The sequence below is a fragment of the Candoia aspera genome, chromosome 7, assembly GCF_035149785.1.
Source record: "Candoia aspera isolate rCanAsp1 chromosome 7, rCanAsp1.hap2, whole genome shotgun sequence".
In the NCBI taxonomy this organism is placed as follows: Eukaryota; Metazoa; Chordata; class Lepidosauria; order Squamata; family Boidae; genus Candoia; species Candoia aspera.
In genome coordinates, this window is record NC_086159.1 from 29,441,960 (window position 1) to 29,467,122 (window position 25,163).

Consider the following 25,163-nt stretch of genomic DNA (forward strand, 5'->3'; position numbering starts at 1 on the left):
GATAACTGAACTTTTGGCATTTATATATACGTGTGCATATTTAACCAGCTTGTTCTTCTGCACCCATTCTATAGAAACCTTGAATGCAACGTTTGTGTATATCTGTCATGTTCTCATTCTAATGTCTGGTTAACATTGTAACGTTTCACATGTCATTCTCTGTTCCGTGTTCCTTCACCCGGGGTTTTTCCATTCTTTCGCCCTCCATTGTTTTGAGGGCTTGGAATGCATGTTTGGGTTTGCGCTCCTGTTCAAGGTTACTTTCCCAGGCGCGTCTAACGGCTTCCAGCACCTGGGAGGGAGAGCGTCCTGACGAGCGACGGGGCGGGACCTGCTTACAAGCAAGGCTTTTAAGTTTGTATTTGGCGCGCTTTTGCTCATTCTCAGCTTTCTCTGTATTTGCATACTATTCCTTTAATAAATCAGTTATCTTTAAGCCCGAGCTTGTGAGACTGAGTATTTGGGTTTAGGCAATCGTTACATAAAGCTGAGAATCATTTCATCCATTTTCCGCTAGCCCCATCCAATCATTGGATAAGAGGGAACGCTAGCGATGACAGAACCTCAACTTCGCGCAAGTGAGGGAAGCGAAGAAGAGCGGGAGGCGGCCAAAAGCCGGCCAGTGCTAACTTCGAGAGCGCAAAGAGCAGCACGTCGGGAGTTGCGAGATATCCAATTGGACGAGCTGCTGATATCCATGCAGGAGAGTCTCAGGAGTGATCATAGAACCGTTATGGAAAAACCCCGGGTGAAGGAACACGGAACAGAGAATGACATGTGAAACGTTACAATGTTAACCAGACATTAGAATGAGAACATGACATATTGCCCCCCCAAAAGAAACTAGGGAGCCGGCTTGTCAGGATAGGCAGAGTGAAATTGGTCTACGAGACGAGGAGAATGCACGTCTGGAGCAGCAACCCATTCGGGATGAGGGAAATGTTTCCAGCGGACGAGGTATTGTAAAGCGGAGCGCTGGCGTCTGGAGTCGAGGATAGATGTCACCTCGAAGTGTTGCTGGTTGTCAATCATGAGGGGAGGTGGAGGAGTGGGTTGTGGATGCCAACGGTCCGACGACAGGCAGGGTTTGAGTAAGCTACAATGGAAAACAGGATGTAAACGTTTAAGGTTGTGAGGCAAATCAAGTTTAAACGTAACAGGGTTGATTTGAGCAACAATTGAAAAAGGTCCGACAAATTTAGGGCCAAGTTTCTTCGAGGGTTGTGGGGACTTGATAAACTTAGTTGATAAGTAGACGGTATCCCCGCCCGTTTGGTGAGTGACAGAGGCACACAATTTACGTCACAATTTTGGCGGGCGTTTTTAAAACTTTTAGGTACCAAACAGTCGCTTTCCACTGCCTGGCATCCGGAAACGGACGGATCTACGGAGGCGGTTAATTCTACATTGGAACAATACCTCCGGGCTTTTGTTAACTACCAACAAGACAACTGGGTCGATTTACTCCCATTTGCTGAAGTCGCTTACAACAATTCCGTTCATCAAACCACTGGTCAAGTTCCATTTAAAACAGTTTTTGGACGTGACTTTGTTCCTATTCCTGAACTTCCTCATCCTCAACCGCTACCAGCCACCCTTGCTGACTGGGCAGAATCTCTCAAAGGCTCATGGTCTAATATTCTACTGGCGCTCCACCATGCCCAGGCTACCTATAAACGCCATGCCGATGCAAAGCGTTCCCCAGAACCATCCTTTACAGTCGGGGATAAAGTCTACTTATCAACTAAGTTTATCAAGTCCCCACAACCCTCGAAGAAACTTGGCCCTAAATTTGTCGGACCTTTTTCAATTGTTGCTCAAATCAACCCTGTTACGTTTAAACTTGATTTGCCTCACAACCTTAAACGTTTACATCCTGTTTTCCATTGTAGCTTACTCAAACCCTGCCTGTCGTCGGACCGTTGGCATCCACAACCCACTCCTCCACCTCCCCTCATGATTGACAACCAGCAACACTTCGAGGTGACATCTATCCTCGACTCCAGACGCCAGCGCTCCGCTTTACAATACCTCGTCCGCTGGAAACATTTCCCTCATCCCGAATGGGTTGCTGCTCCAGACGTGCATTCTCCTCGTCTCGTAGACCAATTTCACTCTGCCTATCCTGACAAGCCGGCTCCCTAGTTTCTTTTGGGGGGGCAATATGTCATGTTCTCATTCTAATGTCTGGTTAACATTGTAACGTTTCACATGTCATTCTCTGTTCCGTGTTCCTTCACCCGGGGTTTTTCCATTCTTTCGCCCTCCATTGTTTTGAGGGCTTGGAATGCATGTTTGGGTTTGCGCTCCTGTTCAAGGTTACTTTCCCAGGCGCGTCTAACGGCTTCCAGCACCTGGGAGGGGGAGCGTCCTGACGAGCGACGGGGCGGGACCTGCTTACAAGCAAGGCTTTTAAGTTTGTATTTGGCGCGCTTTTGCTCATTCTCAGCTTTCTCTGTATTTGCATACTATTCCTTTAATAAATCAGTTATCTTTAAGCCCGAGCTTGTGAGACTGAGTATTTGGGTTTAGGCAATCGTTACAATATCACACAATATATTCCCAGAATCACTGCATCGTGCTGGTGGAAACTCCTTTGGTTTACTCACATTTCCCATCCACTGTGTATCTTTCCGTTCCTCCCCTTCAGCATCAGTCTTTCCAATCATAATGAATACAGTGAACATCATACAATAGTGAGTTTGGGAACTCTTCAGAACTACCCATAATCCTACAGTACAGTTTCCTAGTGTCATCTGATCAACATCTAAGACCTATTAATAGAATAATAAGATACGGAGATTCTGGTTCAACGAACAATGCAGTGTCTTATCTGCAATGAACATGAGCCAACATTCACTCTTTGCTGGAAAATTATCTGAAGCTTTTAACTTGGTAATTGATGGTATTTCCTTTAGCAGTAAATAACCTCAAACCTTTCCTGTACCTATTGATCAATCCTGTATTTTGGCTTGGAGGTATTTCAACCTATTCCTCTTTATAAAACCGTTTCACCTTGTTGATGTTGGGCTATCTTTCATGAGCTGCTTTCTTCAGGACACACCAGTTTCAATTGGTTTGACATCAGGGCTTTGACTTGACCATTTCCACATACAAATGTCTTCTACTCCAATCATACTATTATAAATTTACAGATCACCATTGTGTTGCATAACTTGCTTTAGCTTCAATCCACAAGACACCTTGACATCCTCCAGTAGAATTTGCTGGTAGAATGTAGAATCCACTGTTCTCTCAAGGATTATGAGCTGAAGCTACAAAGCTGCTCTAAACCATGATTTTCTCATCACCATGCTTCATGGTTGGGGTGGGTTTCATTTTCTCCAACTTAACAATGCCAAAATTCTACTTTAATCTGTCCACTGAAAGCCTACTAAACCATCAAGATGGTCTTTAGCAAACATGAGACATGCAGCATTGGGATTCCTGAAAAGCACTAGTTTCCTCCCTCATATCCCTCCCACCCTCATTCCACTCTTGTTCAATGTTTTCTTAACACTGACTTCAGAAAACAAAAACATACCTCACAGATCCTTTGCCATTGCCCTGGAATTCTTTGTGACATCCTAGTGTATTTTACATTTTATTCTTGGGAGTTACTTTTGTTGGACAACCACTCCTGGGAAGAATGTGGGGATCGATGAGATCAAAGACCTTAGCAATGGTTTTGTATCCTTTTCCAGCCTCACACTGACAACCCTTTTTCTGAAGTACTCAAGAGAACTTGCATTAGTACCAAATTCACATACTTGTCAAGAACAGGCTTGGCAAGTTAGAAGTCTTTTCAAAACTCACACATCTCATTGATTTGGAACACCTACCCCCCCCCCCCAAGAGAGAGCTGCTTATCCTATGGTTTCAGTATGTTTTTCCAACTAAAGCAAAGAACTGAGCTCAGCAAAGACAGGACACAGTATGTTTTATGTGTTCTAAGAGCTAATGGTTCAACCCAAAATTCTCACTCAAGGCACAAACGATGAGGCTCAAATTATCCTACTTTGGGCACATTATACAAAGACCTAGCTCTCTAGAGAAGGCTCTAATGCTGGGAAAAATAGAAGAGGATAACCACCAAGGTGGAGGGACTGAATTACAGTAGCAATGAATGCACCATTGGAAGACCTGAAAGACCAGGCTAGGGACAGATTGTCATGGAATAAAACTGTCTATGTGGTTGCTGAGTTGATGACACATTATCAAGAGATAAATGGTAGCCTGGTTATTTCCTCTAAAGTACCTATTTTCCACATCTGTACAATGCTAGGGATGTGCAGAATGAAAACGTTTGGTTTCAAACCCAAAATGAACATATGCTTCAGAAATCCACCAGAACCAAAAGCCAGGTTTTTCTAACTTTGGCTTAAAAGAAAATCCAGAAGGGTCTTATGGGTATGTAGCATAAGGCTGGTCCCCCTCACTTTGCTCTTCCTTCCAACTGTGGTCCCAGCAGCCTTCTCTCCCTAAAATAGTGTTTCTCAACCTTGGCAACTTGTGTGGATTTCAACTCCCAGAATTCCTCAGCCAGCATGACTTGCTGGGGAATTCTGGGAGTTAAAGTCCACACACCTTCAAGTTGTCAAAGTTGAGAAACACTGCCCTAAAGTGCCCCCAAAGTGTTTGGCTTCAAGCACAGCCTATTCAATTTGCCACCTGCCCCTTCTCTCCTGTATCTTCCCAATACTTTTTTCTTCCTTTAAGCTGCATCTCCCACCCACCCAACATTCTGTCCATAACATGCATATTTTAGTCTCATTCATTCCAAATGCATATTCCAATCTATAGTCCAGCTGAAGCTCGATCAGTTTCATTTACTAGTTTGTACATGGGAAATTTTGCACAGCTCCAGTTGCAGCACTTGAGGGGGCTTTTCCCTTCCTGACCTAAACTCAAACTAAATTCCTGGTGCCTACATCCACGTTTTATTTGGCAACCATTATTTGTCATTACCTTCTCCTGAAATGCCATTACTGTCCATTCTACAACCTTTGATTTCCTGGTAAACTCCCTTTAAAGTATCAAGAGCTTCTAGAGATGGTTCCCATTTTCAACTCTGACTACATATTCATATCAATCTTTGTAGCTGCTGGATTGTTTTTGAGATATTCCTACTCAGAATTCCACTATACATAATAAGGAAGTTGCCAAATGCAACAATAAGACATTTGAGATTTCAGCATCTTTTCAAGGAAAGGAATCACCAATACTTTGGAACAAAGGATAGAGATCAGTACGTTTCACTAATTTGGGCAGTGCTGAAGTGTAACACATTGCCACGGTAATGTCTTGTTCAGTGAGTCTGTTTCTACCACATTAAAAACAAAACATGCCAGGGAGGGGATTGACTTTGCCTCCACCAATACTTTCTGGAGAACTTTCTCTACAACTCTAAACTGGTATCACAAAGGAAATGTCTGCTTCAAAAATCTCCTTAATGAAATGCAATAGATTGTGCTTTATGTGCAAAAGGTGTTAAGACCAATTGCAAGTATCTCCAATTAGAGTGCAGAAAGGCAAAACACTGGAAAGCCAAATGAAATTCAATTAATTTAGACAAACAGCTTCCAGAATCAGATATTAACTACTCCTTTAACCACTACAGTGGCTTCATTTATTTTTCTTTTGATGCTATGCCTATTAACCACGTAGATCAATACTTATTGGTATTAACCATTCTGCTATGAAAACCTAATCAAACACTGATAACAGCAACAATTCTACAAGCACAAGGCAGAACCAAGACTTGTATTTGTAGTTTTATTATAAACTACAGATCAAAATCACAATATGCCAGACATTAAGCAGTCTCCTCTTTGGCAATACGGTCTTTCTTGAGTGGTCCCTGTAAAGAAGAAAAAAGAATCTCAATTTACATAGCACATTCCAGCAAGGATACTTTAGGTGAGCTTTTTCCTAAAAAAAAGAAAATAGAATAACCCACTGAATAACAATTAGTGAGAGTCTGCTGCCACCTACTGGACACCCAATATAGCACCGTTGAGTCCCAGGTCATGTGGTTAGTGAACTAGGTCTAATGTATAGTATGTTGGCTGTGGAAATTTTTAAGAATGTTAGACAAAGTGCTGTAAAAACATCCTGAGCAGCTACATTTACATAAAAAGAGTAATACATTTACACCTCCAATATTCTAACTCTGCCATGTAAGGTAAAGAGAAGAAATTTGCTTTGGGAATTGGATTACATCAACTTCCATTTAAGATCTCAAATCTCATGCAGGCTCCTCGAAATGAATCTGAGTGTGTCAGCTTTAAAAGAAGACTCTAAGAGTGTAACTCATATTTAATTTTACACCTAGCATACAGAATCTTAACATGAGAGTGAGCATGCTAAGTACATGTACAGCTCTCAATTCTTATACCGCTATGAAAACTATGGAAAGTACTGAAAGAAAAAGAAGGCATCAACAAATAGCAAGATTAAGACTGCTTCTCCCATGACTTGCAAATACAAAAATGGAAAACCTGAAGCAGGCATAACTGTATAGAGTTGAGTTTTCAAGTGCAGAACCACTTCTTGTCACAACTTACGTTACCCAGTTATACTAGAAATGGTAGGAAAGCCATATGGGACATCTATGCCAGATACTTCTGGCCAGAATAATGTTACAGCTTCCAATCTATATTAAGTCCTTACATTGCTGAAGGCACAATTTTGGAGTCTCAACTTATTTAGGTAATAAATATTATGCAAGCCTTGATTATTCCTGGACAGTTACTCCATTACTTCTGTACATTGTAGAACTAATTCCTATGTTGCAGATACAGTAAGTAACACAAGGCACTAAAAGGACAAACCAAAACCATTACCTGACTAAGGTAACAAGTTAAAAGGAAGTAACTCTTACCATGAAAGCTTTCTTCTCCTCTGCTGTCTGGAAACGGCCATGGCCAAATTTGGAAGTGGTATCGATAAACTTCAGGACAATCTTCTCCAGGGCCCGACGTTTGGTCTGCACAAGCAAGGACTACATAGGAAAGTGAAATGGATTAGAAAGAAACTAGCAGTCAATTTGGAAATCTCATTGGCTCCCATTCAAAACTCGCTTACTGTTACAGCAAACCTACAGCTTCCACTGAACATATCAATCCTCCCTATCTTAGAGCCCTCCAATTGTCGGCTACAACTTCCAGAATTCCAGCTAGCATAGTTCCTGGCTGTACATTATGGGAAATGCAGGGGTCCAGGTTAGAGAGAGCTGGATTATATGGTACGGTGTGCAGACTGTATAGCAACTGCTCAATGCTATCTGAATAATCCTTCAATCCTAGTGCAGGACGGATAAACTCAGACATCATACACTTTCAAGGAATTAGCAGCATGTGAATGTTTCCATACTTAAATCAGGGTTTTTTTGTGTGGCTTGCAGCAGACATTATGGTTATATCATGTAATGGTAGATCAATTACTGGTTGCCTAGGGGATGTTTCTGCAGATTGTAAATGCTTGCTGGAAAATCTGACTGCTATCTGGACAAGGAAGCAGAGGAACTTCAATGTCATCAATCAATGCCCTTGAAACACTCACCTTGCGCAGAGTGAGAACTCTCTTCTTGGTCCCAACAACACATCCTTTCAACATGATGAAATCATTGGTCACTTCACCATAATGGACAAACCCACCCTGTGTGGTAAGGAAGCAATATTTTAAGTTGTTTCCACTACTTAGTTAAGCCAGTTCTCCTTATTTCCAGTGGAATTCTACCAAAGCCTCAATGATTAGAAGGTTTATCCAAACAGAACCCAGAATTCAGGGCAGGTAATGATCAAACAAAAACTACCAAAATATGTTCTATGGAGAAGGAAAGGATCATAAAAATTATAGCGCAATTAGAACAAAAGATACTGAACACCATTCTGTGCCACTAGAAAGTGGTTACCCCACTTTTACCACTCAAGTCTGCTTAATTTCCAACTTTTAAACACAACTCACCAGAGGGTTAATGCTCTTGTCAGACTGATCATATTCTGTCGAAGCATTATTTTTTATTAGCTTGCCATCTTTGATCTGGTAACCTTGGCCAATCTTGTAGATCTAAGTGATCAATAAATGGCAAAGAGGGTTCACCAATAAAGTTTTTGAAGAACAGTACACACTCATTATCTGTTACACATGTAAATAAAAGACTATACATTTCTTCCAAGTACTCTGTGCCTGTCAGCAAATGCTGAGTGAAAACTGCAACCAAAATGCAGCTGAAAGTTCTATTAGCATTTATGGACTTCTGATTAACATCCATCCATAGGACTTTACTAGGTACTTTTCTGCCACGAAATATTTTTTTTTATAAGAATTTTATTAAGTTTCAATTCTGCCACCAAAGATTTGATGTTAGCCAAACTTTACTGTACACATGTACATAGTTTCACTATGTAGAATTACATTTCTTCTTTAGCAGTTCAACAATGAACAACTTGGTCCTTCTTTTTGATGCCAACAGTGACATTGCCCTGCAACTTCATTTAACAGTTTTATACATCAGTTGTCTTATGCCTTTCAAAGTTAGGAACCCAAATCCAGTCAATATCCCAGTATTCTCCTGAACCAAACTGTAGCTTTTAAAGCAGAAGTAAGTAATCTGATGCCCTCAGGATGTCTGGGACTTAAACTCACATTAACCTCAGTGGGTACAGCCAACGCCAAGGGACTGTGGGAATAATGTTTTCGCCTGGGTGGGCACCAACTCAAGGCTACAAACTATAAGGCACACGCCTTACCTTTTTATTGATTTCAGTACGGTGATGGTACCCCTTCTGACCGGCACGAGCTACAGAGAAGGCCACACGAGCAGGATGCCACGCACCAATGCAGGCTACTTTACGCAGACCCCTATGAGTTTTGCGGGGCAATTTTTTTGTATGCCATCGGCTAGTAACTCCTAAAAATAAGAACACAGAACTTGTCAAGGTACTCTGTTAATTATTGGTCCTTTGAGGAGAAAGTACTAAAAATAAGGTCTGAACTACCCAGGAAGCCTTTGCAGTTATCTGACCGACCACTCCACTTCCCTTCCATCCTTCATCACAATGCTGCTCTCAGAAGGAAGGCAGCATGGAAGAACTCCTCATGGGTCTCAGGCACTGTACCCAGTGCACATTCCATGACCTCATCACTGAGCAGCTCTTGTTTAGGGCAGAGCGCAGTATGCTCTCCTTGTCCTCAGGCAACATAAAGTCAAAAGCATCCCAAAAAAACCCTACATAGGTTTGAAAAGCCAGCCTTAATGATTTCATCCTTACTACAGTTTTGCCTGTGAGCTAAGTTACCTTTATATCCCTTGCCCTTAGTGACTCCAATGACATCTATCATTTCATCCTGGCCAAAGACAGTGGACACAGGCACCTGCTGCTCCAGCTTTCCTCGGGCCCATTCCACCTTTTCAGCCACAGTGCCACCATTCACCTGGATCTCCATCAGGTGAGACTTCTTTTGCCGGAGTGGAAGCATGCGCATCTGAGGGACCAAGAGAAGCAGTATTATGCAGCTTGCACAAGATAATTTTATTCACCTGCAAATTTTTCCTGCATCAGATTAACATCTTTAATGAAATCATCCAAAGGTGAAGAGTGATTATGTTTGTTCTCTTAACTGATGGACCACACCCAAGGCTGTGTGCGCTAAAAAACAAAAAGAAATGCACCAGCATCCCCAACTACTTTTCCTTTCTGAAACCTATAAACAGCTTCTTGATTAGAAGCAAGACCCAGCTGAACAACAGGTAGAAGAACAAATATCAAACAGATCATGTGAAATACTCAAAACTGAAACCCCTCAAGGAAACCAAATAAGATTTTACAATGAAATGCCATTATGACTATTGATTTACTTCCTGTAGAGCACATGGCAATTATGTTTTACAAAGTGTTATTACTAAACACTCTGTAAAGCAATAAGCAGCATACCATTTAGCAATAGCAATTCCTTGGACAAGAGTTCAGTACCTGCAAATCCATGTGTGGCAGGAAACAAGCACTCACCTGAGTGTGGGCTATGACCCTGATGACCTGGCAATACTTCTTCATGCTGCTGAAGTCTTTCTCCAGTTGTTTCTTGCCTTCCTCATCCTGCCACTTTTTGCAGTACTTGGTAAAGGCCTTCTTCTTGGACTTATGCCTTCAGGGAGCAGAGCACAGAGGGGGATTGGCACAGCCCTTCATCAGCTCACCCAGGGAGGTGGCTGAGTGGAAGAAACCGCCAGGGGGTTGAATTGGCTCATTGCCAGCTTCTAAGGAGCCTTTTCAACTGGCAAGCGGAGCCTGGAGCTCATCAGACAGTGGCCAAGCTGCCAATGCTGAGCGGAGCTGCCACAAATGCCAAAGAACATTAATATGTACTGAAACAACCTTGCCTTACATTACACATCAGGTTTACTTTAACATAAACTTCCTTACATGTATAGGTGGGAGTTGCACTTCATATATAAGACTCCAAATGGGTGCTAGTGAAAAGAATTTTCTGAGTTATCACTAACGTTTGCCAGATTATATCATATGGGAAAAGTCAGAAAATCTGTCAGAAATTCTTAAACCACACCACCCTGAAATCACCCCAATGATGGAAACTACACTCAGTACTCGACAATCAGCAACAAACGCCAAAGGCGATTCTTTATGTCCGCCCGTCGAGGAAATCATCATGCGTAGTGTACCGATACTGTACATTTCACCTCTAAATCTCAATAGGAACAAGCTCTTCAATACAGCTTTCAGTGCTCCAGTTCCAGGCCTAGATTGCTCAATCCCTCCCAGAAGTACCATACAGCTAAGTCTAATAAACTTTGCATTTTCCCAACTAGGAAAGTTCAGTTATCATACCAGTTCTTGTAGAAACGACGCTTGCACTCATCACTGATGTGCTCAGCAAACACAGTCTTGAAGGTGCGAAGGCCACGGGGAGTTTGCACATAGCCTACAATCCCAACAATGACCATAGGTGGGGTTTCCACCACAGTAACTGCTTCTACAACTTCTTTCTTGTTCACCTCTGTGAATCAGATATTACATAAGTTATCCTCTGTTTTCTTATAGTTAATGGAAAATGCAAAAGGCTACATCCAGAAGTAAACTAGTCCTTCAGTTCTGCAAGTTAAGTTAAACTCTTCAGCAAAGACTATCATGGGAAACCCAAAGGGGATTAAAAGAAGAGAAGTTTTCTTATGCCTATACAGAAGCCAGGTCTCTATACAACTAGGAAGAGAAGTCAGACTTCCCAAAGACTAGCCTGGCTAAGCAACTCTACTCCAATTGCTGTCTCCATCTGAAAGGTGAGTTATTTTGAGGTTACGTCTTAATCATATACGCCTTAAGCACTAGTGGCAAACCCCGGTTTCACTTCCCTCCCACTATTTCCCATCCACAGAGTAAAGGAATACTTACTGGACCCAACCCTGTCAACTTCACGGACAATGTGAGTCATGCCTGCCTTGTATCCAAGAAATGCAGTGAGATGGATAGGCTGGCTAGCATCATCTTTAGGAAAGCTCTTCACTTTTCCTCGATGGCGAGAACTACGCTTGCGAGGCAGAAAGCCCAAAGATCCATGCCTGGGAGCTGAAAATTTGCGGTGGGACTAGAAAAAAAAAATACATTTTTCTCATAAGGAAGCCTTGAACAAGTTATTCCAAATCAGGGAGCCCTTGTAAGGGAAAAACCTGCACTGAACAAGAAAGGTCTTATTCCACTCATTAAAATCCTCCCTCCCCTGGAATAATTAAAATTTGGGGCATACAGCAAAACAAGCAGCACGCTCTACTGCAGAAAAAAACAGGACAACCCTACAGGGATTCTACATATTTAATCATCATTCTACAGGACACTAACCCAACTAACACTTAGGCAAGTACCTTACTGGGACTTTGGCCATGAAAACGATATCCCGTCATGGCACACCACTATAAACATTTATAGAACTAGAAAAAATCCTTATTCTATAACCACCACTCACCCCCTCCACTGATGGACAAATATAGTAAACACAGAAACCACCGCATTCAAATAAGTCATGCAGCTCACTTTCCACGTGGCTCTGATTAGTAAGATAGGCCCTAGTTTGAACAGCTGCTGTTGCATCACATCCTAAATAACTAGACCAGGTTTCACGAATAATCAAGAGAGCCTTCATACAGTAATATCTTAATCAAAATCCTCATTTCTGTGCGTTTAAAGTGGAACAAGCTATTTCTCTGTAGGCTAATTCCACCTTTAGAACAGGCCAGGATCTCTCATCGAATGAAGACATAAAAACTCCCGAAATATTTATCGGGGTACCTTCGATCAAATATCTTGAACAAGAAAAGCCTAGCTTCCTACACGTGAGAGACCCCCTCGAAGCGATGACAGTAGATTACATAACGCAGGCCCTATTCAATCACCTACCATTCTCTCTCCGAGCCAAGGCAGAAGGAAAGACAAAGCTCGCGCATGCGCTATTTATCTCCTTTTCTCGAGGACGTACGTCGAAGCGCCTTGCGGAATCTTTTACGCATGCGGCTTTCAAATCATTCGTACGTGAGCGTATGAAATGTCGCGAAGAGATGAGTAGAAGGAAGGGATACCACTGCTTGTGGGGTGGGACTACGGGTGCCGGAAGGGCTGCGATATTGTTAGAAGACGCTCTTGCGAAGCGGAGGCACAGTGAGGAATGTAATTTGTATTAAAGCTCACGTAGAATTTCTTGTGACGAAGTGTACCTTCAGAGCCAGGCTCTTGGGAAATTACGTTTTGGTCTTAATCATGCATTCCTGAAAGTCGCATTGATTCAAGAGGGATTTGATGGAAGATGATAGAAATATAATACTGTAGCCCATATAAACCACGTGATAGAATTCCCTGCCTGTCATATCATAAAACGAAAGCCTAAAACGTGTCCGTGAGCAGATGGTTTATTAATGATTTGGCTAACTAATATATGCAAAATAGAAAACAGTCATATTTGTTGATGGAAACAAATTTGTGTGGATTTGAGAGCTTTGGCCCTGCACAAATCTCTTTAATCCTCTGCTTCTTTGGAGATTACAGCTATTAAATGAGGTGGAGAATTGCACTCCATCTTTATTGTTGTTGTTTATTCGTTTAGTCGCTTCCGACTCTTCGTGACTTCATGGACCAGCCCACGCCAGAGCTTCCTGTCGGTCGTCAACACCCCCAGCTCCCCCAGGGACGAGTCCGTCACCTCTAGAATATCATCCATCCATCTTGCCCTTGGTCGGCCCCTCTTCCTTTTGCCTTCCACTCTCCCTAGCATCAGCATCTTCTCCAGGGTGTCCTGTCTTCTCATTATGTGGCCAAAGTATTTCAGTTTTGCCTTTAATATCATTCCCTCAAGTGAGCAGTCTGGCTTTATTTCCTGGAGGATGGACTGGTTGGATCTTCTTGCAGTCCAAGGCACTCTCAGAATTTTCCTCCAACACCACAGTTCCAAAGCATCGATCTTCCTTCGCTCAGCCTTCCTTATGGTCCAGCTCTCGCAGCCATATGTTACTACAGGGAACACCATTGCTTTAACTATGCGGGCCTTTGTTGTCAGTGTGATGTCTCTGCTCTTAACTATTTTATCGAGATTTGTCATTGCTCTTCTTCCAAGGATTAAGCGTCTTCTGATTTCCTGACTGCAGTCAGCATCTGCAGTAATCTTTGCACCTAGGAATACAAAGTCTTTCACTGCTTCTACATTTTCTCCCTCTATTTGCCAGTTATCAATCAAGCTGGTTGCCATAATCTTGGTTTTTTTGAGGTTTAGCTGCAAACCAGCTTTTGCACTTTCTTCTTTCACCTTCATCATAAGGCTCCTCAGTTCCTCTTCACTTTCAGCCATCAAGGTGGTATCATCTGCATATCTGAGATTGTTAATGTTTCTTCCAGAGATTTTAACTCCAGCCTTGGATTCCTCAAGGCCAGCTTGTCGCATGATGTGTTCTGCATACAAGTTGAATAGGTAGGGTGAGAGTATACAGCCCTGCCGTACTCCTTTCCCAATCTTAAACCAGTCTGTTGTTCCGTGGTCTGTTCTTACTGTTGCTACTTGGTCGTTATACAGATTCTTCAGGAGGCATACAAGATGACTTGGTATCCCCATACCACTAAGAACTTGCCACAATTTGTTATGGTCCACACAGTCAAAGGCTTTAGAATAGTCAATAAAACAGAAATAGATGTTTTTCTGAAACTCCCTGGCTTTTTCCATTATCCAGCGGATATTGGCAATTTGGTCTCTAGTTCCTCTGCCTTTTCTAAACCCAGCTTGTACATCTGGCAATTCTCGCTCCATGAACTGCTGAAGTCTACCTTGCAGGATCTTGAGCATTACCTTACTGGCATGTGAAATGAGTGCCACTGTTCGATAGTTTGAACATTCTTTAGTGTTTCCCTTTTTTGGTATGGGGATATAAGTTGATTTTTTCCAGTCTGATGGCCATTCTTGTGTTTTCCAAATTTGCTGGCATATAGCATGCATTACCTTGACAGCATCATCTTGCAAGATTTTGAACAGTTCAGCTGGGATGCCGTCGTCTCCTGTTGCCTTGTTATTAGCAATGCTTCTTAAGGCCCACTCAACCTCACTCTTCAGGATGTCTGGCTCTAGCTCACTAACCACACCGTCAAAGTTATCCCCGATATTGTTATCCTTCCTATACAGGTTTTCTGTATATTCTTGCCACCTTTTCTTGATCTCTTCTTCTTCTGTTAGGTCCTTGCCATCTTTGTTTTTGATCATACCCATTTTTGCCTGGAATTTACCTCCAATGTTTCTAATTTTCTGGAAGAGGTCTCTTGTCCTTCCTATTCTATTGTCTTCTTCCACTTCCGCACATTGCTTGTTTAAAAATAATTCCTTATCTCTTCTGGCTAACCTCTGGAATTTTGCATTTAATTGGGCATATCTGCCCCTATCACTGTTGCCTTTTGCTTTCCTTCTTTCTTGGGCTACTTCTAGTGTCTCAGCAGACAGCCATTTTGCCTTCTTGGTTTTCTCTTTCTTTGGGATGTATTTTGTTGCCGCCTCCTGAACAATGCTGCCAACTTCTGTCCAGAGTTCTTCCGGGACCCTATCTACTAAGTCCAGTCCCTTAAATCTATTCTTCACCTCCACTGCATATTCCTTAGGAATATTAGTGAGCTCATATCTAGCTGATCTGTGGGTCTTCCCTAATCTCTTTAGTCTGATCCTAAATTGTGCAAGAAGAAGTTCGTGATCGGAACTACAGTCAGCTCCAGGCCTTGTTTTTACCGACTGTACAGATGTCCGCCACCTTTGGCTGCAAAGGATGTAATCAATCTGATTTCGGTGTTGTCCATCTGGTGAAGTCCATGTATAAAGCCGTCTCTTAGGTTGTTGGAAGAGAGTGTTTGTTATGCAGAGTGAATTGTCTTGGCAAAATTCTATCAGCCTGTGTCCTGCTTCGTTTTGTTCTCCCAGGCCATACTTACCTGTAATTCGAGGTGTCATTTGACTGCCCACCTTAGCATTCCAGTCTCCTGTGATGAAAATAACATCTCTTTTAGGCGTGTTGTCCAGTAGGTGCTGCAGATCCTCATAGAACTGCTCTACTTCAGCTTCTTCAGCATTTGTGGTTGGGGCGTATATTTGGATCACTGTGATGTTAGATGGCTTGCCCTGAATTCGAATTGAGATCATTCTGTCGTTTTTTGGGTTGTATCCAAGCACTGCTTTAGCCACTTTACTATTAATTATGAAGGCTACTCCATTTCTTCTGTGGTCCTCTTGTCCGCAGTAGTAGATCTGGTGGTCATTTGATGTGAAGTGGCCCATTCCAGTCCATTTCAGTTCACTGATGCCCAGAATGTCTATCTTTAATCTTGACATCTCACCAATAACCACATCCAATTTGCCCTGGCTCATAGATCTTACATTCCAGGTTCCGATGGTGTGTTGATCCTTAGAACATCGGATTCGCCGTTCACCACCAGCACCGTCGGCCGCTAGCCGTCCTTTCGGCTTTGAGCTAGCTGCGTCATCACGTCTGGGGCTAGTTGAGCTCATCCTCTGTTCCTCCCCCGTAGCATTTTGACCATCTTCCGACCTGGGGGTCTCATCTTCCGATGGTATACCGACATATCTCTGGTTGTACTGATCCATTTAGTTTTCACGGCAAGAATACTGAGGTGGGTTGCCATTACCTTCCCCAGGGATCGCATTTAGTCTGACCTCTCTGTCATGACCTTCCCGTCTTGGGTGGCCCTTCACGGTTTAGCTCATGGCATCATTGAGGTGCTCAAGCTCCAGCACCACGACAAGGTAACGATCCTTTGCTGAAGTCCATCTTTATAGTTTTATAATTTTTATTTGTAAGCCACCCAGAGTCACTTTTATAGTGAGATGGGTGGTGTATTAATAATAATAATAAATAATAATAATAATAATAATAATATAGGCAGTCCTTCTGGCCTAGATAAGAACTAAATTTGGTGTGAGAGCCTCTGCCCTCATTGATCCTGCAGGATAAGTGTACATTTTCATGGATAATTGGGATAATTCAGACAAAATTATGTGATTTTTCCACTCAATATCTGGGCTTTGAAAGAGCCCTTTGTCAGGGCTGAAACAGTGGGTCATAGATCTAGATCTACAAAAAGATCTAAGTTCCAGCCTAAACTTGTAAACTCAGACTTATTTGGAACGTCCTCTTTGGTGGTCTTCTATGTCACTAGCATTTTGGTATTCAGTGATATACAACCTCTGGACTTGGTTCCATTTAGCTAGCTAGGAGGTAAATACATAGACCTCTAAACTTACATAGTTTTTAAAATCTAAACATCTAAGTTTGTATAACCCTTGATTCTTCTCAAAGTCTTACTCTTATGGTAAAGTTTACTTTCCAAAAGTCTGTGTGAAGCATGCTTTTTTAAAAGAAAATGTAGGCAGTTTTATAGCAGGGCATTCCATAGAGATATGAAGTATGTAATGCACAGGAAAACTATATGGATTGTGTGTTCTCTGTAATATGCAAAAAAAGAATATCAGTGCAAATTAGCATTAACTTCTCTTGGTAATTTCCATAATTAACAAACTAGAAGTCAAGGTTATTTAAGGCAGCTTCATATGCACATACACACACAGTGAGACATAATGGAATGTAATTTATCATATGCTCATTTTTTAAGCTAGTGAAATTAATTGGAAACAATCCAAGACTTCCTGAAGGATTGGGCACAAATGCTCATGAAGAACAAGAAGGTGGAATGAAAGTATTGTTGAGATAAAAGAAGGCTGAATGGGGAAAATGAGGGACTGCCTCTTCCTAATTAGGTCTACCTGTCCCATTAGATCTGGCAGAAGAGGCATGCTCCAGGTTCCACGTGCTAAGGAATGCCATCTGGCGTGATCTAGGAAGAGAGCTTTTCTGTTGTGGTGTCTGTCCTTTGGAATATTCCCCAGAGATTAGAGTGGCCCCTACCTGTTGGCCTTTCATAAGGTCTTGGTTTTGTCACCAGGCCTGGGGGACAGGAGATGGGGTTGAGCTTGTACATTGGTTATGTTGACTTGTGACTGATGGGTCTGTTTTTACACTGGCTGCTGTTTCTAGGTGTGGGGGGGTTTTCCCCCTGTTTTTTATGCTTTTATATTTTCTTTTAGAGTAATACAGTACTATTAGCCTCCCAGAGTCATGAATTTGGGATGGGCAGCCACGTAAATTGAAATAAACTAATTTATAAAAAATTTGCACACAAAATTAAATACTTTCTGTCAATATTCTATCCCACTATCACATAAGCTAGAGTTTATTTTAACTTTCTACTACTAATCCATAGAATAAAATTTCCAATATCCCTGTTGTACCTTCTAGCTATACCTAGCCACCCATCTCTTCCCCCTTTATAGAGATGGAGAAAAACCATGCATCTGAATCATGTTCAGTGATTATTTTTAAGACTGATGTCATAAAAAGCCTGGAGTTCAACCTGGCAAGCCTACTTCAGCATGACCATATTTGGCTCTCTTTCTGATGTAATTGCTTGTTGGTGAGATATCTAGTTACATAGAAGGAATCCCAAAACAGATGCAAAGAAAGGGAGGAAATTTGTGCTGGAGTGTGGCCTTACATATCAGATGCCCAATTTAACAACATGTTGGGCAGTGAAGGATGTGCAGTGTACCAGCCAATTGGAAAGCAAATTATGACTCAGAGAGCAGAGCAGACTTTATGGCTACCCCGAGCCCAGCTCATGGTACTTTGCTTCTTGATGTATTCTCTTTTTGTAAAACTGTACAAGCCACTGCTGCACCCCCTGGCCACCATAGGGAGGCTAATCTTCTATTGGGTCGCTGTCCATGTGACTGGGATTGTCATTCTGTGCCACTTCATCCAAAAGATGTCAAGTATGGTACATTTCATTCTCCTTAGAAAGCTCTGGAAAGATGTGTTAGCCCCAACAATCCGAATCCTGTGGTGCTTCCAGGCAGTAATAAGGAACTTATGCTTTTATTGGGCTGATGCTTTACAATATTATGCTGCCAAATGGGCTCTTGGTCTGCTGTTTGTACTCCTGAAACAAAGAATGTTGCCAGCTGTTTCATCTACAGGGCAACAACTCTACCACTCTGTGCCCAACTGTCCCAAGGAAAACAATGAATTTTATCAGATAATGTTACGGCCAGTCATGAAGCAAATTGTGATCTCTCTGTTTCTGGGATTCTTGGATGGAGTTCAGGAAGCTGCCTGCCTGTCGATAGGAATATTGAAATATGCGCTGACCCAACTTTTTAACTACAGCAAGCCCACACAGCATTCAGCCCACAAAGAGGACATTTTAGGTGATATTACCTGTGTCCTTCCACGTATCCGTGTTCCCTTGTGTGCCCGTTTTAAAGGCCCTGCTACTTCTATTCTTAAGGACATACCTCAGAATTTTGCTGCGCTAAAATTTGTTGTGGCTACAAAGCACATAGTCAGTGGACCAGGCAAGTATGGTTTAGACACCACCAATATTCCTCTGCATGAAAGATTTCAGAACAAAATGAAGAATGGGTTTTCTTCATTGCAAAAAACAGATACAACTGTAAAGCGAATGAAGGTGGCTTGTATGGTCTTCATTGCACTCTACCTTTCCATGTTCTCCACTGTTATAAAGACCATCAAATAAAATCAGTCAAGGTGTACAGACTCTTATATGCTGACATATTTTTTTAATGCCTTTGCCTTGGCACCAGCATTGTGGTTTTTCCTGGTTATATGGGGATGTATGCATGCTTTTAGCACACAGCTGCAAACAACTTCACTTCCTCAGGTATTTTGCTAACACAGCATGGTAGGAACTAATCACTAGCTTTATTCTTTTCTATGTAATATTTTCAAGGAGGATCCTGAGAAAAAAGAGGTTCTTTAAGAGATATCTTCTAGATATTTCTATTCTTAGTGGCATATTAATATGAAGGAATTAAAATTTTAAATAAAAATTGTAGCTTACACACATTGACTGTGTGCACAAAACACAAATGAATATGTAGGGTTTTTTTGTTTTCGTTTGCTGTGTTGTTTGAACGGGCTCATGGTACTTTTAAAATATGATGTATTGCCCAGCATGAAGTGTGAGCTCAGTGTCTTGTGACTTGTTAGGCAAGCCATAACTTGCTGGCCATGCAAGCACAGACATTGACAGGATTTATACACTGCACTAACCTATAATATGGTTTATTTGTGGCTTAGCGCAAGGTGAATTCCAACTTTTTCCCCCTCCAAATCCTAACTGACAGCTCCTACTTTTTTGTAAGGTTACTTATGTGATGCAAATTCTGACTAGATATTTAGCATGTTCAAGTTTAAAGGAGTGTGTGAAAGGGGGGGAAACACCACCAAGTTTAGAATGAAACATAAGTGAAGCAGTCACAGCAACAGGGTATCATCTTACATTATAAAATAAAATACTTACAACGTTGTATTATCTTCCTTATAATCGAATTCAGGATTTCCTGTTCACAACTATTATTTCTAGCCTAAGTCCACAATCCTACTACTCTACATTCTTATGGTGAACATCTATACATTTTACAGTACAGTACCACGTGCTGGCTGGAAATTCAGGGAAATGTACAGTTCATCTAGAGGGCACCAGGCTGAGGAACATTGCTTTATCCTGACACAATTTGGGTATCTATTGCTGCAGATAGCAAAGATTAAGGATGCTATCTTAATTAACAATACCTCATATCCTTGGTGTAATATACTGCTATTTGCCAATGCAGGCCATCAGCCTTTTTAGACCAGTATGTAGATCATGGATTTAACAAAATGCACATATTGCATTATGCCATAATATAGTTTTGGGGGAGCCTTAGCATGTTATGAACCTAGCCAACTGTGACTTTCTGAACAAAGAGCAAGTAACTAAATTATTGTTGTTGTTTATTCGTTTAGTCGCTTCCGACTCTTCGTGACTTCATGGACCAGCCCACGCCAGAGCTTCCTGTCGGTCGTCAACACCCCCAGCTCCCCCAGGGACGAGTCCGTCACCTCTAGAATATCATCCATCCATCTTGCCCTTGGTCGGCCCCTCTTCCTTTTGCCTTCCACTCTCCCTAGCATCAGCATCTTCTCCAGGGTGTCCTGTCTTCTCATTATGTGGCCAAAGTATTTCAGTTTTGCCTTTAATATCATTCCCTCAAGTGAGCAGTCTGGCCTTATTTCCTGGAGGATGGACTGGTTGGGTCTTCTTGCAGTCCAAGGCACTCTCAGAATTTTCCTCCAACACCACAGTTCAAAAGCATCGATCTTCCTTCGCTCAGCCTTCCTTATGGTCCAGCTCTCGCAGCCATATGTTACTACAGGGAACACCATTGCTTTAACTATGCGGGCCTTTGTTGTCAGTGTGATGTCTCTGCTCTTAACTATTTTATCGAGATTTGTCATTGCTCTTCTTCCAAGGATTAAGCGTCTTCTGATTTCCTGACTGCAGTCAGCATCTGCAGTAATCTTTGCACCTAGGAATACAAAGTCTTTCACTGCTTCTACATTTTCTCCCTCTATTTGCCAGTTATCAATCAAGCTGGTTGCCATAATCTTGGTTTTTCTGAGGTTTAGCTGCAAGCCAGCTTTTGCACTTTCTTCTTTCACCTTCATCATAAGGCTCCTCAGTTCCTCTTCACTTTCAGCCATCAAAGTGGTATCATCTGCATATCTGAGATTGTTAATGTTTCTTCCAGAGATTTTAACTCCAGCCTTGGATTCCTCAAGGCCAGCTTGTCGCATGATGTGTTCTGCATACAAGTTGAATAGGTAGGGTGAGAGTATACAGCCCTGCCGTACTCCTTTCCCAATCTTAAACCAGTCTGTTGTTCCGTGGTCTGTTCTTACTGTTGCTACTTGGTCGTTATACAGATTCTTCAGGAGGCATACAAGATGACTTGGTATCCCCATACCACTAAGAACTTGCCACAATTTGTTATGGTCCACACAGTCAAAGGCTTTAGAATAGTCAATAAAACAGAAATAGATGTTTTTCTGAAACTCCCTGGCTTTTTCCATTATCCAGCGGATATTGGCAATTTGGTCTCTAGTTCCTCTGCCTTTTCTAAACCCAGCTTGTACATCTGGCAATTCTCGCTCCATGAACTGCTGAAGTCTACCTTGCAGGATCTTGAGCATTACCTTACTGGCATGTGAAATGAGTGCCACTGTTCGATAGTTTGAACATTCTTTAGTGTTTCCCTTTTTTGGTATGGGGATATAAGTTGATTTTTTCCAGTCTGATGGCCATTCTTGTGTTTTCCAAATTTGCTGGCATATAGCATGCATTACCTTGACAGCATCATATTGCAAGATTTTGAACAGTTCAGCTGGGATGCCGTCGTCTCCTGTTGCCTTGTTATTAGCAATGCTTCTTAAGGCCCACTCAACCTCACTCTTCAGGATGTCTGGCTCTAGCTCACCGACCACACCGTCAAAGCTATCCCCGATATTGTTATCCTTCCTATACAGGTTTTCTGTATATTCTTGCCACCTTCTTCTGTTAGGTCCTTGCCATCTTTGTTTTTGATCATACCCATTTTGGCCTGGAATTTACCTCCAATGTTTCTAATTTTCTGGAAGAGGTCTCTTGTCCTTCCTATTCTATTGTCTTCTTCCACTTCCGCGCATTGCTTGTTTAAAAATAATTCCTTATCTCTTCTGGCTAACCTCTGGAATTTTGCATTTAATTGGGCATAGCTCCCCCTATCACTGTTGCCTTTTGCTTTCCTTCTTTCTTGGGCTACTTCTAGTGTCTCAGCAGACAGCCATTTTGCCTTCTTGGTTTTCTCTTTCTTTGGGATGTATTTTGTTGCCGCCTCCTGAACAATGCTGCCAACTTCTGTCCAGAGTTCTTCCGGGACCCTATCTACTAAGTCCAGTCCCTTAAATCTATTCTTCACCTCCACTGCATATTCCTTAGGAATATTAGTGAGCTCATATCTAGCTGATCTGTGGGTCTTCCCTAATCTCTTTAGTCTGATCCTAAATTGTGCAAGAAGAAGTTCGTGATCTGAACTACAGTCAGCTCCAGGCCTTGTTTTTACCGACTGTACAGATGTCCGCCACCTTTGGCTGCAAAGGATGTAATCAATCTGATTTCGGTGTTGTCCATCTGGTGAAGTCCATGTATAAAGCCGTCTCTTAGGTTGTTGGAAGAGAGTGTTTGTTATGCAGAGTGAATTGTCTTGGCAAAATTCTATCAGCCTGTGTCCTGCTTCGTTTTGTTCTCCCAGGCCATACTTACCTGTAATTCGAGGTGTCATTTGACTGCCCACCTTAGCATTCCAGTCTCCTGTGATGAAAATAACATCTCTTTTAGGCGTGTTGTCCAGTAGGTGCTGCAGATCCTCATAGAACTGCTCTACTTCAGCTTCTTCAGCATTTGTGGTTGGGGCATATATTTGGATCACTGTGATGTTAGATGGCTTGCCCTGAATTCGAATTGAGATCATTCTGTCATTTTTTGGGTTGTATCCAAGCACTGCTTTAGCCACTTTACTATTAATTATGAAGGCTACTCCATTTCTTCTGTGGTCCTCTTGTCCGCAGTAGTAGATCTGGTGGTCATTTGATGTGAAGTGGCCCATTCCAGTCCATTTCAGTTCACTGACGCCCAGAATGTCTATCTTTAATCTTGACATCTCACCAATAACCACATCCAATTTGCCCTGGCTCATAGATCTTACATTCCAGGTTCCGATGGTGTGTTGATCCTTAGAACATCGGATTCGCCGTTCACCACCAGCACCGTCGGCCGCTAGCCATCCTTTCGGCTTTGAGCTAGCTGCGTCATCAAGTCTGGGGCTAGTTGAACTCATCCTCTGTTCCTCCCCAGTAGCATTTTGACCATCTTCCGACCTGGGGGTCTCATCTTCCGATGGTATACCGACATATCTCTGGTTGTACTGATCCATTTAGTTTTCACGGCAAGAATACTGAGGTGGGTTGCCATTACCTTCCCCAGGGATTGCATTTAGTCTGACCTCTCTGTCATGACCTTCCCGTCTTGGGTGGCCCTTCACGGTTTAGCTCATGGCATCATTGAGGTGCTCAAGCTCCAGCACCACGACAAGGTAACGATCCTTTGCTGAAGAACTAAATTATAGCTTTTCCATATGAGTGAACTCAGCCTATTTTGTGAACGCTCTTACAAAATGACTGCTATGAACAAGTTTTCCTACATAAATGGGCATTTCAAAAAAAGACTGGGCTGCAAGATCCACAATTTTATTGTCTAAATGTCTAATTTCTATCGTATAAACTTAACTTATACCATAGTCCTCTGAAGGAATGTCCTGATCCTGTAATTAAATGTTAAATTCACAGCACAGGTCTACTTTGGAAAAAGTCTGAATTAACTCATTATTTGCCTCTTAATCATTAGTAAGACTTGAGTCAGTGCCTCCAGTTGTTAAATAGGAAAATATTTCAGAGTATGGCTCAGCCTTATAGCATACTCTGATGTTAAAGCAGATATCAAGAATAAGGCAACCTCCTTCTATTGGCCCAGATAAAGCTTTTCCGGGTATACAGGTAAGTGGTTAAAAGCAATAATAATGAAAAATACAGGGGAAAGCATGTACAAATTAGCAGTCCTATTTGGGAGGCAGTAACTGTTTTTTCTTTAGTTATAGAGTTGTACATTTAATATACAGTGCATTCGGAAAGTATTCAGACCCCCTTCACTTTTTTCAATTTTGTTATGTTGCAGCCTGATACTACAATCATTCAAATTCATTTTTTCTCTCATTAATCTACACTCAGTACCCCATAATGACAAAGTGAAAACAGAATTTTAGAAATGTCTGTAAATTTATTGAAAAGGAAAAACTGAAATATCACATGTACATAAGTATTCAGACCCTTTATTCAGTACTTTGTTGAAGCACCTTTGGCAGCAATTACAGCCTTGAGTCTTTTTTGGTATGATGCGACAAGCTTTGCACACCTGGATTGGGGGATTTTCTGCCATTCTTTGCAAATCCTCTCAAGCTCAATCAGGTTGGACGGGGACTGTCGGTGGACAGCCATTTTCAGGTCTCTCCAGAGATGTTCAATAGGGTTCAAGTCAGGGCTCTGGCTGGACCCCTCTAGGACATTCACAGAGTTGTCCCTAAGCCATTCCTGTGTTGTCTTGGCTGTGTGCTTAGGATCGTTGTCATGTTGGAAGGTGAACCTTCGGCCCAGTCTGAGGTTCTGAGGGCTGTGGAACAGGTTTTCATTGAGGATATCTCTGTACTTTGCTCCATTCAGCTTTCCCTCAACCCTGACCAGTCTCCCAGTTCCTGCTGCTGAAAAACACCCCCACAGCATGATGCTGCCACCACCATGCTTCACTGTTGGGATGGTATTGGGCAGGTGATTAGCAGTGCCTGGTGTACCCCAGACATAACGTTTAGAATTGAGGCCAGATGGTTCAATCTTGGTTTCTTCAGACCAGAGAATCTTGTTCCTCACCATCTGAGAGTCCTTCAGGTGCTGTTTTACAAACTCCAAGCAGGCTTTCATGTGTTTTACACTGAGGAGAGGCTTCCATCTAGCCACTCTGCCATACGGCCCAGATCGGTGGAGGGCTGCAGTGATGGTTGTCCTTCTGGAACTCTGTCCCATCTCCACACAGGATCTCTGGAGCTCAATCAGAGTGACCATCAGGTTCTTGGTCACC

The 25,163-nt window shown here is 42.2% G+C and overlaps 1 protein-coding gene and 2 non-coding genes across 3 annotated transcripts; all 3 read right to left on the minus strand.

The window, feature by feature from the left end:
- Positions 1-5,761: 5,761 nt before the first annotated feature.
- Positions 5,762-11,636, minus strand: RPL3 (ribosomal protein L3). The gene is made up of 9 exons (XM_063308044.1): positions 11,412-11,636; positions 10,851-11,019; positions 10,014-10,149; positions 9,303-9,489; positions 8,754-8,914; positions 7,969-8,070; positions 7,564-7,659; positions 6,884-7,003; positions 5,762-5,860 (listed from the first exon to the last, which is right to left on the minus strand). The coding sequence occupies exons 1-9, from the start codon at positions 11,449-11,451 to the stop codon at positions 5,816-5,818; spliced, it is 1,056 nt and encodes a 351-aa protein (XP_063164114.1). The 5' UTR covers positions 11,452-11,636; the 3' UTR covers positions 5,762-5,815.
- LOC134501695 (small nucleolar RNA U83B) lies at positions 9,065-9,157 on the minus strand. The gene has a single exon (XR_010068381.1). It is a non-coding gene; the product is annotated as a small nucleolar RNA U83B (small nucleolar RNA).
- Positions 10,150-10,199, minus strand: LOC134501696 (small nucleolar RNA U82P). The gene has a single exon (XR_010068382.1). It is a non-coding gene; the product is annotated as a small nucleolar RNA U82P (small nucleolar RNA).
- Positions 11,637-25,163: the final 13,527 nt, after the last annotated feature.